Raw genomic sequence first — 18,142 nt, forward strand, 5'->3', positions numbered from 1 at the left:
CCCCCCCTCCCTCTGGGCCTCTCACGAGCTTGCAGGCATTGCCCATCAACACCCTGGGGGACAGCAGCAGTGGTAGCAGCAACAGCAGCAAGGGAGGGCGTCTCTTAGCACACACGGTCCCTGCCCAGCCCTGAGGAAAATGCTTATGAGCCCCAGACAGGAGCCCGACAGCCAAGCTATGGTAGGACCAGCCAGCTGCATCCTCCGTACCCGGAGAAGGGTGGGAGCAGCTGGAGGAAACCCCTCTCCAACCCCACCCACCCCACAGCACAGCGTGGCCTGGGGCAGAGCAGCAACTCCAAGTCTCCTGCCTACTCACCTGGACAGCACAAAGCACAGGATCCCTGCAGACAGGAGGACCAGCACCAACAGCACCACCACCGCCACCGTGACTGCCAACCCAGGCCACGGGCCCAGAGGCTGTCCTACAACTAACAAGCAGCCAGAAGTGGGTGCCACAGCCTGGACCATGCGCCAGTGATGGCCCCGACCTTGGCATTGGGTGTGTGCATGTGTGCAGACATGTGTGTCCAGGCTCGGCTGTCCTGGCTGCTGCAGGGACAGGTGGCGAGGCACAGCCTCCCCTTGCCCTCACATATGCTAGGCAGGGCAGGGCTTTGGAGCACGGGGACTTGTCCCATCTGCCATACACAACCGGAGGGTCGGGAAGCCCTCTCAACCAGCCTGCGCACAGCAAGACGACACACAGACCCAGCGCTGTCTGACCTTGAGCCCCCATGCACCCAAACGCAGGGGTGGGTATCATCGTCTCCAGTGGAAGACTAGAGGGGCCAGCTCTGCTCTCGCATGCACAAAGAGGGGCTGAAGCGATGCAGCTGCTCTGGGGACCAGGCGATGCATGCCCTCGAAGCTGGACTCACCCAGCCCTGTGGCCCACTGCTGAGGCAGGCTCTCAGGGTGACCACGCTCCCTGCGTCTGTCTTGGCGGGGATGGCGTGGGTGCACACACAGCTCTGGAAGCTGTTCCAGGCTCAGCACTCGCTCCCAGGGAGGCCACCTCAGCCAGACCCAGGGCAGAACAACCATTACCCGAGATGTAGCTTCGAAATTCCAGCAGTGACGCAGCCCCAGCAGCAGCCGCTGTGAGGCCCTGCACTGTCACCGTGTATTTGCTTCCAGGCGTCTGATGAGATGGCATGTACTGAGTGACAGACTGGTTCACCAATACCTGCTTGAATTCAAGGAAGCTGCCATCGTGCACTCTCCAGGCCGTGATGTTCAGCTAGAGGAAGGACACAGAGCTGGTGGGGAGCAGCACCGACCTCCCACTCCTGCTCAGGGCAGCTCTGCAGAGAGGGGCTGATACTGCTGGCTGAGGACAGGAGGGGAGCTGACCCCACCAGAAACACCAGCAGTGTAGAGCTAGTGGGCCCTGCCTGAGGAGGGCTCACACCTCTCCCCAGAGCTCCAGGCAAGGAGGCACCTGGCAAGGTCAGGGGGATCACGGGGAGTCCGTGGTCCCCTGGTACCTGGTATCCGATGATCTCCCCTTTGCAGGAGGGCAGCGGCTTCCACCGGAGGGACCCCGTGTTGGGATCCAGCCACAGCTTCTCTGGTTTGTCCGGCACTGGAAGCACAGGAGGATGGGGTCACACATGAGGCCAGCAAGGATTTGTGCCCCACAAAGGCTTCATGTGCCACAGCAGCAGCAATGGTGTGGTAAGGAAGGGGAGAGTGAGGAGGGGACGTGCCATGCTCCAGGGCCCTGCACAGCCCCTTCCCCAGAGCTCCACAGACTCCAAACAGCCACAATCCCAGGACCATCACTGCAGGGAGCAGATGTTCGGGCTGAGCTGCCAGGCGAAGGGCATCTTTACATTTCATGTAAACATACCCGTTTCCTTTGTCCTGAGGAGCCGTGTGTACAGGATTGTGCTGGGCGGCAGGGAGATGGTGACACTGTAGACAGTGAAGGGCTGCAGAGGGGGACAGGTGAATGTTCCCTTCCGGCCATGTAGTCTCTCCTCTCCCTTCACCTCCTCAGCCTCACAGGGAGGGGAGGAATGCTCTTCCAGCCGGCACCTGGCCCAAATGTGTTGGCAGACTTCAGGGAGCCTGCAGGTCCAGTTCAGTTTGATGCTGGTGCTGGAAATCTCCAAGGTCTCGGGGACAACCTGGAGGACATCTGCGAAGGAAACATTGCAAGAGGGTCACTTCCTTCCCTTGCCCTCCCAGCCTTGCAGCCAGCCTCCGCCATCCCCACCGCTCCCTCACTAGCCTGTCCCCAGCACAGTGTGGACGAGGCCATCCCGCCTTCTCCCACACCACACTCAGGCACTGCCTGCACCTTCCTCTGGCCCTCGACCATTCCCAGGGGTACTCTGTGTGCTGCAGTGACTGTGGGAGGGTAAGAGCAAGCACTTGTGGCCTCTCTGTAGCTGCTAACCCTGGGGCTAGCCACTGATCCAGTGACTGGTCCCTTTCATACCAGCAATGACTTAGCCAACAAACCCAGCAGCCAGACCGGGGGCCTGCCCTCCTGCCCCTGGACTCTCGTGCTCTTCTCCAGGCAGACCCATCTGACTGGTCTGGGCACGCTGCCTGGCACCGTATGCACAGTGATGAGGACTCATCCCCCTCGGCGCTGTGCAGGGTGCCCCAGCTGCCGACAGCACGGAGACAAACCTGGCATGCATCAGCAGCAGTTTTCTCTGGAGTGAATGCCCACGCCATGCCCTGACCACCCCGAGCACGGGGCACTAACGCTGTGGGACACATGCAGCACTGCTCTCCCTGCCTGGGGAGAACAGACTGAGAGCACTGGGAGAATGGCTGCTTCGATCACTTACCCACACAGGTCAGGTTCCCCTCCATAGGGTGCCAGCGGCCTGTGCCGTTCCTCACAACCCAGCCGCTGCGAGGAATCGTGGAGCCTTCCCTTGGGTTCAGCTTCACGCATTTGATCTCCACGGGGGGAGGCCAGTGCCCCTCAGGGCATCTCATCTTTACCACTTCATTTGGGTTGAAGGTCCACCGTTCTTGGTCAAAGATAAACCTGGGGTCCCACTGGGGCTTCTCACATTTCTCTGCACCAACAAGATGGGAAGGCGTTAGCAGGGCAGAGGTTGGCCCCGCAGGGCATGCCAGGGGATGGAGCAGGGGATCCCCTTCCCTGGCACAGCAGGGCGAGGGATGGAGCTGCAGGACACCATATAGAGCAGCCCTCCCGCACCACATCCTCAGCAAGGGACTGAGGACAAGAAGGGCCCCACACTGCTCCCCTGAGGCCTCCCAGGAAAGACCAGGAGGAGCTGGAGCTCCAGGGACCAGAGGCACCATGCAATGCTCAAAGCTGCAGAGGGATGGAAAGCTCAGAATTTGGCTCTGGGGCCTCACAGACCCCTCAGTTGAGCCTGGTAACATGCAACTTTAAGTCTACAAGGGGACTGTACAGGACACCCTGAAAGTCTGGGCCGTGCGTGGAGCTGCCCCCACAGGCCCTGCTCAAGGATCCACAGGAGAAGCATCCCTTTCCCCTACCACCCATGTCCCCACGCTCCCCGTGCTCACAGCTGCCTGCAGGGAACCAGCCCCAAGCCCTCTCGCTGTGGCCCAGCCAGAGGGGTCACGGGGCATGCAGAGAGTCGGGCAGCACCAGAGGACAGCTCATTCCTGACCTTCGGCATGTGGTACAGGGCTTCCCACACCAACACAAGCTCCACTACGCATCACTGTACCATGCCCAGTGCTTGAGCTTCTCTCCCTCGTGCACATGCTGTTGCCAGAAACCCTCAGGGAGACCCACAGCACTCACACACCTCCACCATCAACCTCCCACCCACCCGTGATCCCACCCACCAGGGCTCTGCCCTGGCCCGGCATGGGCACCTCTGGTCACTGCCCCCCACCCTGATCCCACAGTCCCTTCCTGGCAGGACCCTCAGGGGCAGAGGCTGGCACCAGACCCCTCCCCACAGAGGCTCCGCTGGAGCCCCGGGACAAACACAGGGCAGGCTCAGGGGCGGCCTCCACTCAGCCTTCAGCAGCACCTACCATTTCCCCAGGCAGGCAGAGAGCCCCAGACCTCCTGTGTACGCACAGCCTGCCTTCCCCTGCTCAGGAAGGGCAAAGCGGGGCAGCCAGGACAGCTCCTGATGCCTCCCTTACCAATGCACTCCACGTTGGACCGAATGCGGACCCAGCCACCTCTGCTGTCCCTTCCACGCCAAACTTCTCTGTATACAGGTTTCCCATGACTGATGGACTGGACTTCACTCGAACATTTTATTTCAGTGAAGGACGGCTGGAAACCCTCAGGGCAGCTCAGCATCACTTCTTCGTTCTTCTTGTAATTGTCCTGGTCTGGTGCCAGCCGGAGTCTCGAGTCCCACTGGGGCCTTTGGCACATTTCTGGCAGAGGTGAAAGGGGCTGTTAGTTGGGCTGGAGGTGACGAGGTTGGGCAGGGATAGGTGGTGGGGTATCAGCAATCCCCAACAATCCCTCCAGCCCCTGCAGGGAGAGGGAAGGTGACACGTCCATCTGCCAGGACATGACCCCTCAGCAAGGCTTGTTGGCAGGGGGCTCTCCCTCTGTACTGCTCAGGAACCACTGCAGGAGTTGCCAGCTTGCTCGCTGGCACTCTCTTGTCTCTTGCCTCCTGCCTGGGCTGTCCTTTTAACAGTTTGTACGGGCAACACAGCACCAAGGAGGGACTGTGGCGTGCCTGCAGCTCAGCTGGGCAATGTCACAGCCCGCTATCGAGGGTGACGGTAGAGAGGGAACATGGGAGAGCTGCTGCTGCCTCACTTACCACTACACTCTACGGCCCCCTCAATGATCATCCAGGCACCTGTGCTGCTCCTGCCCCACCAGGCATTTCTGTAGGCTGGTTTTCCAGAACTCACTCGTAGAAATTCCCTTGCACATTTGACCTTGGGGAAGGATGGCTTGAGATCTCCAGGGCAGGTCAGTGTCAGTTCTTCATTCAGTCATTTGGTTGTTTTATTTGCTTGGTGCAAACTGGACTCTTTTATCCCACTGGGATTTTGGGCACTTTCCTGTCAGGGCCAAAGTGTGAGAGTCCTTCTCAGGGACAGGGACTGGTCAGGCATTGGAGGGCAGGGCAAGAGCTCTTTGCAAGCTCTTCGTTGCACCCATATATCCTCTGCTCTGTGGTGAAGTGGAGCCTGTGTCTCACTGGGATGCTGGCAGAGGCAGGGCAGGCATCAGCACGCTGGGAAGGGGACTACTGTGAGTCTGCAGCTCCAAATCACCCTGGCAGGGCAGTGGCATGCTAGTGGTTGGAGCTGGCTTGTTTGTTTAGATCTTTTCTGTGGAAGCAGGCGAGGGCCTGTTTGGAGCCTATGAGTCAGGACCAGGAGAGAAACCAAGTAAGGGTGACACCATGGTGCAAGTGTGCCCACCTCCCCAGGTGAGCAAATGGACAAAGTCTGTTTTAAACTGCTCAGGGACCAGCTTGGATAAAGAGGGAACTGAGCTGCAGCACAAGAGGCACTATATAGGAGGTGGAAGGAGAGGCTGCAGAGGAATAAGAGAAGCACTGCCTGTGCATGCAGAGATGGAGCTAGGAAAGCCCAAGCTCAGCTAGAGCTGACCCTTGTAAAGGATGTCAGGGAACCCTGCAGTCACCAGGCATAACTGGTGGCTCTGACAAGGCCCGTCCCTGACTTTGCCAGGGTATCTGTGAGTCCCAAAACTGCTGAAAAGATGAGGTTTCTATCCTAACAGGATAGGGATACAAGGAGAGGCTGAGAGAATATGGCTTATTTAGCTTGCAGAAGAGGAGGCTTGGGACAGCTCTCTCCTCCCCATGACTCTGACCACTCACCCTGACACACACAAGAGTCCCTCTACTCCCACCGTGTGCCCAGGCACTGTTCAGGGGCACAGGGCTTTTCATCACCCTATCTCCAGGACTCCCAAGCCTCCCCTGGCTTCCACCCACCCATGGGGTGCTTGAGACCCCATTTTCCTGGCCCCCTTCATGCCCAGCTGAGCATTGCAGCAGGGAGAGCCTCCCCCACCAGAGCTCACCCAAACCCCAGAGACGCTTCCCAGGGACACATGGGGCTCTCAAGCAGCGCAAAGTGCCAAAGCCTCAGGCTGAACCCCTCCAGCTATGGCACATACTCCCCGGCACAGCTCAGCTGCACCAAATCATTCAAGGCATAGCTGCTCTGGTTTGGGGTAAACCGCAGCTTGGGGTCCCAGTCGGAGGGAGCGTTACATCTTCCTGTGTGCAAACGCCACGAGGGAGAGCCCTGAGGATCACTGGGCTCCAGCAGCGTCCTCGGGGGTGAGGAGGCCCCGTCCTGAGGGGTGCTCGTCCCCCTCACTTGAGAGGGGCGGCAGAGATGAGCACCTCCCTGGATGAGGCCCCGGACCCCAGGTGCATTAACCCTCCTTGCACCCTCAGGTGCAGTGCAGGAGGGTTACCCGCAGGCCCTCCTGCCCACCCAGGAGCTTGCCCACCCACGAGCTGCGGAGGGGTCCCAGCCGGCGGGAGCCAGCAGCCCAGTGGATGGTGCTCTCTCCCCGGCGCTCTCCCACAAAGATGGGGGCTGTGGCAGTGCACCAGATCCAGTGGGCCTCTGCTGCCATTGCACACCCTCCCAACTTGGCCCCACGAAGCAGCTGCCAGCACCAACAGCCTGCCCTCAGACCTCCGACTCTGCGTTCACAGCACTGGCCACAAAGTTCACACCCCACTCCAGGCACCCAGCCTTTCCTGTGCACTTCACCCAAAAGGAGCCTGCCTTGCCCTGCCCTGGTAGGCGTGTCACCCAGACTTGCTCACCCGGTGCAAACTGAGCCCATGACGAGGCATCGGGCAGGAGGTGGCCTCCCCTAAATTAGGATGAAACACCTCTCTTCAGCTACATGCATCTCTACAACTGCCCGCTTCCTGCCAGCCAGCACTCATGGGGCTGCACTCCCTTACGCTGCAACAGGGGCACCACCACACTTCCCTTATCTGCTAGCAGGTTTTCATGCCATCACCTCAACCCTGCACCCTGGCCCTCCGCCGCAAAGGACAGTGGTGGCCACCACCCCCATCCTTTGAGACCACCAGTGTTGGCCAGACAGGAAACTGCTTTCCCCGCCGCCGGATCCCTCCCAGCACCCTCAGAGCACGCACTTCCCCGTGACAGCCAAAAGCCTTGACAGACCTGAAGCTCTTGACTCTGTCCGAGCCCTGTTACGCATCCCTTGGCACGCCTTGCCCCCTCCCGTCATTAAACCCTCCTGAAGCAGCACACACGCCCTCACACTCCTGCCCCAGGGTGACACCCAGGATCCTTCCCACCCCAGCAGGGTCCAGGCTACCCACCCAGCACCAAGCGTTTGACCAGGGACACCAGCCAGTGGGGAGGAAATCCCTCTGCTGCGGGAAAATGAACCACGCTTCAAAGACCAGGTTTCCACATGTGGGGAGGAATGTTTTTTCCTGTTGGTACTTGTGAGGAAACAGGTCCCAAAGGCTGGCTGCCCCCGAGATGCTCTACAATCGGAAAGGCTAGGCAGAAACACCCTTACACAGAAGGAGGACAGGGGATGCAGTAAGAGCACAGCCTGGCTCAGTCAGGAGGCTGACGATGACCTGCAATGCAAGAGGACAGTGACAAGCAGGTTACACTCCTAAGGGAGCAGGAGTCAACAAGAAGAGCCGGTGAGGAAACAGCTGGCAAGGCCAAGGCACAAGAGGGGACGTAGCAAGTGGGAGCAATGGGAGCATGAAGCTGTCTCCCGCAGACAGCAGTGGGGAGAGGAAGGTCAGCAAAACTGGGCCATAGGCACTGTCAGCAAGTAACGCGAGCCTTTGATGTCTAGGTCTGGTCTAGAAAATGCATGTGTGTCATTCAGATGTTGATGGCTATCCCTGAACAGCAAGGACACAGGACACGAAGAGAAAGTGAAAAAAGCACACGTCTATGGCAGACATGACTCCTTGATGACACTTGAAGAGCACCGGCTGCCGCAAAAGCCCTTGCGGGGGCTTGGCATGGCACCAGGGCTTTCCTCTTGGTGCTGCTGGAGGCAAGCTCTGCCCCTGCCTGCAGCTCTGCTGGGCTACCCATAATCCAGACTCCAACGGTCTCCTTTGGTGCTGCAGATGCCAGCAGCGCGGTAGAGGATAATGGCCAGAACCTCAATTTGGTGCCCCACACCTCTTCTGCAGACACAGCCCCAAGAAACCCCCCCCAGCCGCTCAGAGCCAATGCCCCTACTGAGCCTATCACAGCCCCCCTCAGGCCAAGGAGGGGAGAGCCATGACTATCGACAGGGCTTCTCAGGGTTGGACTGTGCGGAATGGGAGAGAGGGGCAAGAGGGGCAGGAGCTGCTGCTGAGTCGAGGGGAACAGGCTCCATCCTGCCCTGCATAGCTGAGGGCTGCCCATTGCTGGAAGGGCAGCATCCCTCCAGCCACCAGCGATGGGAAACATGACTCATGAGCCATCCGATGACTTGGCAAGCCACTTCTGCTCCCATTTCCCTGTAGAGAGAGTGATTCACATCTCAGGCCCCCTAGACCCTACTGCAAAGAGCAGCTGCCCCTGCTGCGCCCCATGGGCACCTCAACAGGTACCAGCAACTCCAGGGCACAGCACATAGTCCCCGCAGGAAAGCCCATATTCTCCATAGGAAGAGCCCAGCAGAGACCCAGAAGGTGCCCCAGCCCTCCTGGCACAAGGAAAGAACAGAACAACGCTGTTAAAGAACAGTCCCGCTGCACTACAGCTCCCCCAAACCCAGCGACTACAGGAGAGAGCAGGCATCCCAGCTAACACAGGGATTCATCTCACAGCTCCCCACGTCTTTCTGAACACTAGGGACACTGCTCCGATTGCCCCAGGAAGGCCAGGTACCCCGGCTTTGTCTGCCCACTGTGCGATGAGAACTAGCCACCTCCTGCTCCCAGGGACACTGCCCGCTCCCCAGAGGCATATTGTAGCTCCCACGCTCGTGGAGGCTTTCCCAGCACACCGAGGCTTGCTGCTCTCCATCCCCAAACAGAGCTTCACCCCACCACAACCCGACGGCAGCCCGAGTGTGTCACGATGGATGCAGACACCAGCTTCAGCCCTCCCCAACACAGCCGCTGTGGGCTGAACGGGGTAAAGCCACGTAGCAAATATGCAGGCAGAGGAGCAGCAAAACCTTTTCTGTAAGAGAGAGGCACAGCCCACTCTTACCTGCTTCCTTGGCTCCCCCCTGCTTCTCAGGACCTGGGTCCGTCTGTCCCCGTGCAAGCAGCAGAGGGGCAAGGACCAGGAGAAAGGCCAGAGCCAGCCCTTGCAGGGCCATGCTGGCACAATGTCCCCGGGCAGGACTCAGTCTGAGCCGCTCTGGAAAGGTATCTGTGTAGCCCAGCGCAGGAGAGGTGCAGACACAGAAATGAAACAGCCACACAGGGAAATCACATGTGGTGCAAAAAGCTTCCTCTTTGGAAAGAGAGAGTCCCACCGGCCACAGGGCTGCTCCTCGCCCATCTGCCCGCAAGCAGCAGGTCCAGGCTTGATGGGGTCTCCTGGGTGCCTCCGTCCAGCCTTTCCGCCGGCTACCTCAGGCCCCCATAACCCTGCTTCCACAAACACCTCCAAAACCTTCTCAGGTCTGCCTCACTCCTCTCGCCCTCCACATCCAGTGGTGGATGTTGAGGAAAACACCCCTGCTTCACCTGCCCAAGCCCACCCCAGGGTGCTCTCATCATGCATCACTTTTGCCTTGAAATCTCTCTACTGATTACCTTGAACTGACCCAGCTGCAGCAATCCTGCTGTTGAACCCCACCAATAGACCTTCCAGATCTGACAAGCTCCTGAACCAGACAGACGTGGCTCATTTCCCTTCTCCTCCAAACCTTTCCTGCTACCCTGCTCTGAGCTCCACTTTCTCAGTGCCTTCTAGGATGTGAAGCGCCTCGACATTGACACTGCACACGGTACTGGGGGTAAGAGGGTCTTCCTGGAGCTGGATGGAGAAGGCTTATTCCTGTCCCTGGCTAGGTCAGGCAGGGTCTTTGGGTACGGGAGGGAATTCCCTGGGTGCTCCTCGTTTTGAGCCATAACCCCAAGCTGCCTTGCTCACGCTCCCCCAGGCTCCCGTCCCTGAAGACGCCTCCACCAAGCTCTTCTCTGAGCCCCTTTCCAGCTCACACACTGTTGCACGGCTTCAAGCTTCCACAAGTCCTGCCTCCCTGTGCTGTTGCAGCTCTCCTGGGCAGCTCCTCTTTCAACTCTGGTTTATACAGCCTCTCTCTCTCTCTGTTTCCCTGGACAGAGGAGCATGATTGCTCTATGGTCCAATGCAATCAGTGTTTTGGGAACAGGTGCTGTCACCCAAGGTGCTTTTCACCACCTGGCTGGGACCAGTTGGCCCAGAGCTCCATGGCAGATCCTTTCCCAGGAACCACCACCCTCAGTACCGCAGGACAGTGCTTTGTGTAGCTGCCTGCATTACCCCAGTAGAGCAGCAACACTGAGGGGTTTCTGGAAGCTAGGTCTCTCCTAAGATCCATTCAGTAACATCAGTCCAGCTGTCTCACATACAGCTGTTGTGAGATTAATGTGGCAAAGTCTTCTAGCAAGCTTGCAGCAAGAGGAGCAGCAGCACTAAGTCATGTCCTCCGTTTCCTTGGTAGTTCCCTGGGCATTGGGAACCAAGCTTTTTTTGTCCCTGTGCAGCCAGCAAAGGTGCAAGCACCCAGGAGAGTGGCCACAGCCAGCACTCACTGGGTAATGTCCTCATAAAATCCCAGCGTTAGACGTAGACACTCTCACTGCCTCTCTGCCATATGAAAGAAGCAAAAACAGTGAAAGAAAACACCCAAGCTTCAAAAATGCACGTTGGTGCAAGAGGCTTCCTATTGCAGCTGATACGAGTATTTCTTTTATTTTCCCCTATCCTGAAATGCACTGATGCCTAGCAATCTGTGTTTGGCCTCTTCCTCCTTAGAAATTTATCATTTTTTGAGATTTGTTGCCTTAGTGTGTAGCATGCACTAGAAAAATGCTGAAGAAATACTGAAGGCCAGCTCACTCTGTCATATGCCTAGCTCTCACACAGTCTAACATTAGAGCAGTTAGTTCAACTGATGATGCCTTACTTCACTGGGAACCACATAGCAGAGTTCAAATGAGAGGAGGTTTCCAAGGGACTGTCAAGTCACGCAGCAACTCATGAATCCAAACTCGGCATGGCATGATCAACGGGAGGTGATGAGCTCCAGCTCCATGAGACCATTCACTGCACTTCCAAGAGCACATCATGTGTGGGCTGCGCCTACTCTCCGTACACTGCTCTAGTCGTTGCAGCAGGACTAAGTCTCACAGAGCCATCTCAACACATCTTAGATGCTTTCTAATACAGATTTCCTGCTATAGCATACAGCGGACGTGTACATTTTTGCATGTCATAAAGCCAGCCAGCCACATACCTTCCTCCCAATGGGGCTGAGGCCCCAAGGCAGTTGATTTGATCATTCTATACATGATTGATGGGCTGTTTCCTGAAGGTCCGGTTCAATCATCAATGAACTAACAGGACTCAGAGAGGACTGAAGAGAGAAAAACCCAAACCACCCGCAATTTGCAATCAGTTTTACTTCTGATAGGGAAGAACACTGAGGGCTCAAAACCATCCACAAAACCACAAGGAAAGGAGAAGTAGCTGTGGCTTTTGAGGATCAGGCTTTGTGGAAAGCACTGCTAACGTATCCACCACATCCCCCTACAGTAAAGTCTATTCCTGTGTCAGACCTCACAAATAACAGAAATATATTTGGGGCTTATCCCCATCCCTGCCCCATACCTGTCCTTGAGGGAGCCCGGTGTGGGGCGTACCTATAAATCATCCGATACGGCCATGGCAACGGGGGTGGGCTGAGGCCAGGCTGGGATGTCATCGCTGGGATGACGCACCACCCACCATGATGTGGTGGGTCAGAATCAGGCCTGGGGAGGGTAACCCGGTCAGATCCAGCCCCGGGATGGACAGGCAGGGGTCTGCTCCCTGCACAGCACCAGCGCATGACCCCATGTGATCTGGGGGGCTGGCTCCCCACGTGCTGCTGCTTCCTCTCCAGGACACAGCATCTGCCTCAGTCAGGGCTGCAGCCTGCGCTGCCAGAGCCCAGAGGCTCTTCTGGCAGGGAGAGATGGAAAATGCCCCCAGGATCCTGGCTAGAGCCCAGCCCCAAGTCCTGCTGTGGGGTCTTCCTCACCCCTCCAGCAACCTTGCCAACCCCACCGACCCTGAACCTTCTTCCACACAGGGGTCTTGCAGTGCCGTCAGGGGGACAAAGGGCAGTGCACTGTGCCACCCTGAGCTTAGGAACCCTCCAGCCCCTTCCCCAAGGTGACAATAAAACCCAGACGTCCCAGTCCCCTATAGCACATCTCCCGCAGAGCTGGGGGGAGAACCCCAGACCTATGGGCTGAAGGAGGGTAAGGGGAGCCCAAATAGTTCTGGGGTGCAGAGGCATCCTTCAAGGGTGACAGCCTGGTCATGATGGGTTATCACAGTCTGCCTTGGGCGCAGCAAAACATCTGGGAGGTCTGCAGGAAGCTGTGCTGGCCTGGGAGAGGGATGGCATTGGGGCATCTTTGCCATCACCCAGTTGGCAGCAGCAGCTGGGGCAGGGATGTGGCACCGGCCACCCAAGGCTGCCATCTCTGCTCCCAAGGCGGCTTATGGAGCTGCCTGGTCTGCCTGTAGTCTGGCCTCTCCCAGGACAGGTGGGCTGAGAGCGGAGATGTGACAGCGGACAGCCCCACAGGGTGCAGAGGTCCCAAGAGGGCACTCCTGGGTGCTGGGCAGAGCTGTGGCAGGCCCTGGGGGCTGGATAACCGTGCCTCCTTTCCCTCTGCTCTGACTGCTACAGCAACCTCCTTCCAGGGGAGGGAGCAGGACCTGCTGCCTGCCCTACACTGCGAGCATCTCCCCACCCTTCTGAGTCCATCTGTGCATGCCCCCCTGCCATGCCCCTCTACCCAGAAGCAGGGACCCAAGCCAAGCAAGACTCTCTGCCCTGGCACTGCTGCCTTGACACATGTCCCTCTGCAGTGCCAGCCAGCTCACAGCCCCCGACCCAGCCTGCCCAGGCCTGTCTGGCCTTGTGCTGCAGCCCACACCTGCCCCAAATACATCCCCACTCCCCTTTGCTCTCAGACTGCAACCCTCTCCCATCTGGCTGTGCACTTGCTGACCGCACAGAAAGATATTTTTAGCACATGAAATTGGACATAAGCTGTTTGCAGCTGGGACCAGGGTGGAGTAAGGCTGGAGGAGCATGGGATGCTGCATTTTGGTTTAAGGAAGATGTGCTCAGAAATGGGGTTTCCAGCTCTGACCTCTGAGCAGTTCCACATCTGGTCCAGCCATTCCCACTCCAATCTTCAGCCCGTCCCACCCTGGTTCTCCAACAGGGAACATAGCTAAACCCAGGAGGTGGGAATTGTAAGATTTGGAGCAGCATCTCAGGCCAGACTAGCTTCCCCCAAAACCCTGCTGCCTGAAGGTGCTGCTTTCAGGGCAGGCTCTCTGCACGAAGACCAATACTTCTGACCCGCTCTTTCTGCCACCGAGTTTCATACCCACATCCCCCCACCTGCCCCCTGGCAGAGGCGGCATATTGTGCCCGTGGTCTCTCTCTCTCTGCCTGAATGGAGCAGCTCGCTCTCTCCTAGACAAACCCTTCGCCCTGCACTTTCTTCATGGCACAAGCCTCTCTGCATTGCTCCTGTTCAAATGCTCCACCCAACCCCATGTCCCGGCCCCACACGTCACAGCTCTCTTTCATAGACAGCTGATGGAGTGCATGTGTTTGGTGGAGTCATGAGTCTCTCCTTCCATACACAGGTCTTAAATAAAGGGCTTGGCATTTCCCCTTTTCAGTTCTCAGGCTGCACAGCTTCCAGAGGAAAGCAAATCCTGAGGAACCGCCTATGCCACCCAGGGTAGCTGGGAATAGAGAAGTGCCCAAAATATCCTAAGCCCGGAAGGAACCAGATGAATAGGGAAGAAAAAGCCAAGCAGCTGTTTCCCCAGTGAACTGGAGCCAGTGGCCTGGTGGAGGGGGGAAGGTGGCACAGCCGTTGGTGTTAGCTGGTCATCTGGGGGCTGCACAGCCCCATCACCATGCCAGGTGCTGCACCAATGATGCCTTGGAGGAGGCATCGCTGCTGCCAGGGGGACCCTGAGCTGGCACAGCTCCCGCCTGATCTATCCCGGGATGTCTGTCCATGTCGTGGCTGTGCAGTTGCCATCAGTAGAGTGCTGTGCCTCCGCAAAGCAGCTTCCCTCAGACATGGGGCACTGGAAAGCCGACAGCTGGGCTGGGCCCCTGCTCACCCCTTTCCTCAGTGTGTGGCCCTGCAGAATCCCCGGGAGCCTGCTGGCTTCCCCCAGCCTTCAGCCTCTGACCAAGGCTTGTTGTGTGACTCGGTTCCCCACAAAGGCTAGGCAGGTGGAGGAGAAGGAGGGAGGAGGGCACTGCGTCCTGGTAAGTCAGTGACAGTGGTGGGGATGGCAAGGTGCCCAGAGCCCAGGGAGCAGCTACCCTTTGTTGTATAAATACATGCGTAAAGTCAAGTGCATTTCCAGCCCAGGATCAAGCCAAGGGGAAGACCCTGAGCAGACCTACAGCAGCACCACAGCTGACCTGGGGGCAAAGGGAAGGTCCCATGTCATGCGACAACCTCCCATGGGGAACCCCCACTCAGCCTGGCCCGCTCCCCCTTGGCCAGCAGAAATCCCGTGGAGCCCAGGGCCATGAGACGAGCAGGCTGGGGAGGCAGGTTCCCAGGCAGGAGGCAGTGGGGAGGGAGGGTGGATGCTTAGTCCCGTAAGAAAGGACTTGCCATGCATCATGGTGTGACTTACAGGCCAGGTGCTGGACTGGTGGTGACACACTTGGCTCACCCGCAACCTGCAGCACTGGGTCTCTCCTGGCTATAATTACCCCAGGAGACCAGTTTGTCCAGTGTTGGTGCAATCAGCCACTGTAGAGCAAGGGCTCAGCAGGGTGGGGTGATCAGCCACCCATGACACAGGTGGACAGAAATTAGGCCACAGTAATCAAAGGTATTAATGTGTTGCGGTGGCATGCAGGTGCTGCCTGGGAACAGGTCTCCAGCGTGCAGGGCACAGCAGGATCAAAGCCCTCCCCCATTCATCTCAGCTCTACCTTTCGCTGTAGCCTGCAGAGATCCCAGGTCAAGGCAGCACTACCACCACTTGTCCTGGCTCAAGTGTCATTTGCTTCTACTGCTGCTGGCCTGGGACCACCAGCCTCAAACATTAACTGCGTAGGACCCACTGTCCTTCCTGATTTTTTACCCACCGTGGCGTACAAGGCTGCTGTGTGTGGACAGCCCTGCTTCCTCGCTCTGTTGTGTTGTAGAGATGTCCCCAGGTAGAGCACCACCACACCTCCTTTCCTTACCCTTGTGTTCATGGCGGACCCTGGCACACCTTGTCTGTGCCAGACCTATCCACGTACGCCAGAGTGCGGGAAGGTTTTTTCGCCCAAGCGAAAAAAGGCCCAGTGCCTTTACTCATGGGAGAGGGCAGGAGATGGGAGAGGCTGGCAGCACTGCTCACGGAGCTCTCTAAACTTAATGAGATTTTCAACAGCTGGGAGAAGCAAAAAAGAGCTGTGATTGAACTGGCTGCAAGCAGTGGCACGATGGCGACTTCCACGCCGAACACAGGGCAGCTGCATTCCCTCCCCACACTGGGCCATGCTCCAGCCTGTGCTGCCTCAGCCTGACCTGCCTGGACAGGGTCTAGACAGGGCTTGGGAACAAGGGAAAGGGCTGGGAAGTGCCCCCAGTCACAGGGAGCTCCCGATCTTGCTGGTGCACGGAGAGCTGATGCTCCGCTTTCCAGCCCCTCCGACACCTGGACAGAGCATCACTGTCCACACATGGCTGTGGCATCGATGACCTCCAGGCAAAAGGCTCCAATGGACATCCAGAGACCAGCACCATCACCTGCTCCTCTGCCCTGGCACAGAGAGGGGAAGCCGAAGGGGAAGGCAGCAGCCGCAGGAGGACAGGCACACAGCTCATCTCTCCTCTCTGCCTGGAGTTGGCTGTGTCCATGTTTCCTCCTGGGAATGGCCCTGGCCCATGACCTCCCTTGAACCTGTCCTATTTAGCACAGGCCAAAACTGTGTCAGGCAGCTGAGCGGTGTGGACGATTACAGGACCATGCTCAGGCTGAGGAGTTACTCAGAGAGGTGTAGCCTGAGTGACCGCTGGCTCGAGGGTGGGGAGCCCCTTGCAGCACCTACCTCTTGCTTGGGCATCTGGGAGAATAAGCAGGGCTCCACAGTCTCTACTTGGGGGCAGGAGAGCAGAAGGGACTGGGAGTATCTCTCTCACCCGTGCTGCTGTGGCCGGGGTGGGATGTGCCCTTCCCAAACAGAAGCTCAGAGATCATAGGGAAATGGTTCTCCAGCCTGATGCATTGCTTTCCTCCAGAAGGTTTTCCCTTTGTCAGCTCTGGGTTTGTCAAGGAAGCCAGGGCAAGGCTGAGGATGTTGGTTTGTTAATGTAGGGTCTCTGGGGTGGATTCTGCATGAGGGTTTGTTCTGTAGGGTCTCTGGCAGGCACTATGCTGAGCTATGCATGCCCTCACCAGCCTTTCCCTCCACATTGCTGTGCTGCTTCTGAGTTCCTCCCTGCAGCAATGTCAAGCCGTGCAGATCAAAGGGCAGCAATGAACCACAGGTCAAGGTTGTTCCCCAAAGCGATAGGCCAAGACCCACTGAGCACTTTCAGCCCTGCTCCCTGCCCTGCTCTCCTGCAGCTAGTGCCATGGGTCACAGGGCTGCTCCCACCAGCTTAGCTGAGGCCAATCCTGGACCTGCTCTGATGTGGTCCCATTCGGCCCACCACTGCGGCCAGACCAGGTTCTTGGCGTCTCTGCTCCTGGCTTACATCTGGCAGAACCACAAGCACTTCAGGGACGCTGTGCTGTGGTTGGGGAGTATTAATAATAGCCTGGTAAGAGGCAGGAGATGGGGCAAGGCTGGCACAGCCTCCTGGGATGAGTATGGAGCTGCTGAGAGACCCATTTCCCAGGGCCAGGTCAAGAGGACAAGGTGTAGCCCTGTTACCTGCTGGGCAGCCGTGGAGGATGGGAGCATGGCGGGTATTGGGAGATAAGCTGTTCGGGCTGGTTCAGGAGCAGGGTGGGAGATGCTGGAGGTGGTAGCATTGCCCCTACCTGTTTGGCATGAGGTGACCAGCTCCTGGTGACCAGTGAAACTCTCTGCAGTGCTGGTTCACTGTAAGGATGTAGTTGTGCTCACATGGCTGCATGTCACGTCACCGTGAGTCACAGGTGGTGCAGGCACAGCCAGAGCTGCCTGTCCTCCTTTTCGGAGGTGGTGGTTGGTTTTGTTTTATCAGTGTTCTCAATGTTTTCAAATTCACAGCCCACAGGCCTTCCAGCAGGCGCACACTCAGCTGGGTTCAGGCATCGGCTGTTCAGTCCCCTGCCACCCTGTTGTGCACCCTGGCAGGGGCACTGGGGCTTGTTTGAGGAGAAGCAGAGCAGGGTGCTGAAATCACTGCCCACCACTAAGAGAGAGGGATGGGGTGCGAATGCTGCCTCCACAGATGTCACGGTACCGGCACCCATGCATGGGAAGCATCGACAGGAGATAACAGGAGGCAGTAAGCAAGTGCTGCCAGGTGCTGTGCTGACTCTGCTCGTAGAAAATTAATGACACAACAAATATTTGCAGCCCTCCCGCTGCAGACAGCCCCGCACTGGCCTTGCAACTGGAGTGTTGGGGAGGGAATAGGAGGGCAGCCAACATGCCTGCACAGCAGTGACCTTACCAGTCCCTGCTCGCAGCTGGACGTGAGCTGCTGCAGCTTGCAGCCATGGTGCTGGGTACGGAGCATGCACAGCCCTGCGCTCGTGGAGCTCAGCAACACAAAGCGCACTGGGAAGCGTGGTCCTGCTGCACCACCTGTACTGTGAGTTGTTGGGCATAACCAGGCTGCACATGAACCACTGGGACTGGGACCTTTTCCCACGTACTCTGGGCGCCTCACACTGACCAGGCCTCCTAGCAGGTTGCAACAGACCCTCTCCTGTTTCCTATGGGGCAGAAGAGGGAGATGTTTGTCAGGGACCAGCC

General features: G+C 57.9%; 1 protein-coding gene across 1 annotated transcript in view; it reads right to left on the reverse strand.

Annotated features, from left to right (window-relative positions):
• Nucleotides 1–9,289, reverse strand: part of LOC103922318 — a 10,153-nt gene extending 864 nt beyond the window's left edge. Inside the window, exons 1-5 of the mRNA XM_009330428.1 lie at nt 9,178–9,289; nt 4,129–4,371; nt 1,856–2,146; nt 1,491–1,588; nt 1,051–1,243 (exon numbers count right to left, since the gene is read on the reverse strand). Of these exons, the coding sequence (XP_009328703.1) occupies nt 1,051–1,243; nt 1,491–1,588; nt 1,856–2,146; nt 4,129–4,371; nt 9,178–9,289 (937 nt within the window). The remainder of the gene's footprint in view (nt 1–1,050; nt 1,244–1,490; nt 1,589–1,855; nt 2,147–4,128; nt 4,372–9,177) is intronic.
• Between the last annotated feature and the right edge of the window lie 8,853 nt (nt 9,290–18,142).

This window comes from Pygoscelis adeliae, unplaced genomic scaffold (genome assembly GCF_000699105.1).
Source record: "Pygoscelis adeliae isolate BGI_AS28 unplaced genomic scaffold, ASM69910v1 Scaffold628, whole genome shotgun sequence".
Lineage (NCBI taxonomy): Eukaryota > Metazoa > Chordata > Aves > Sphenisciformes > Spheniscidae > Pygoscelis > Pygoscelis adeliae.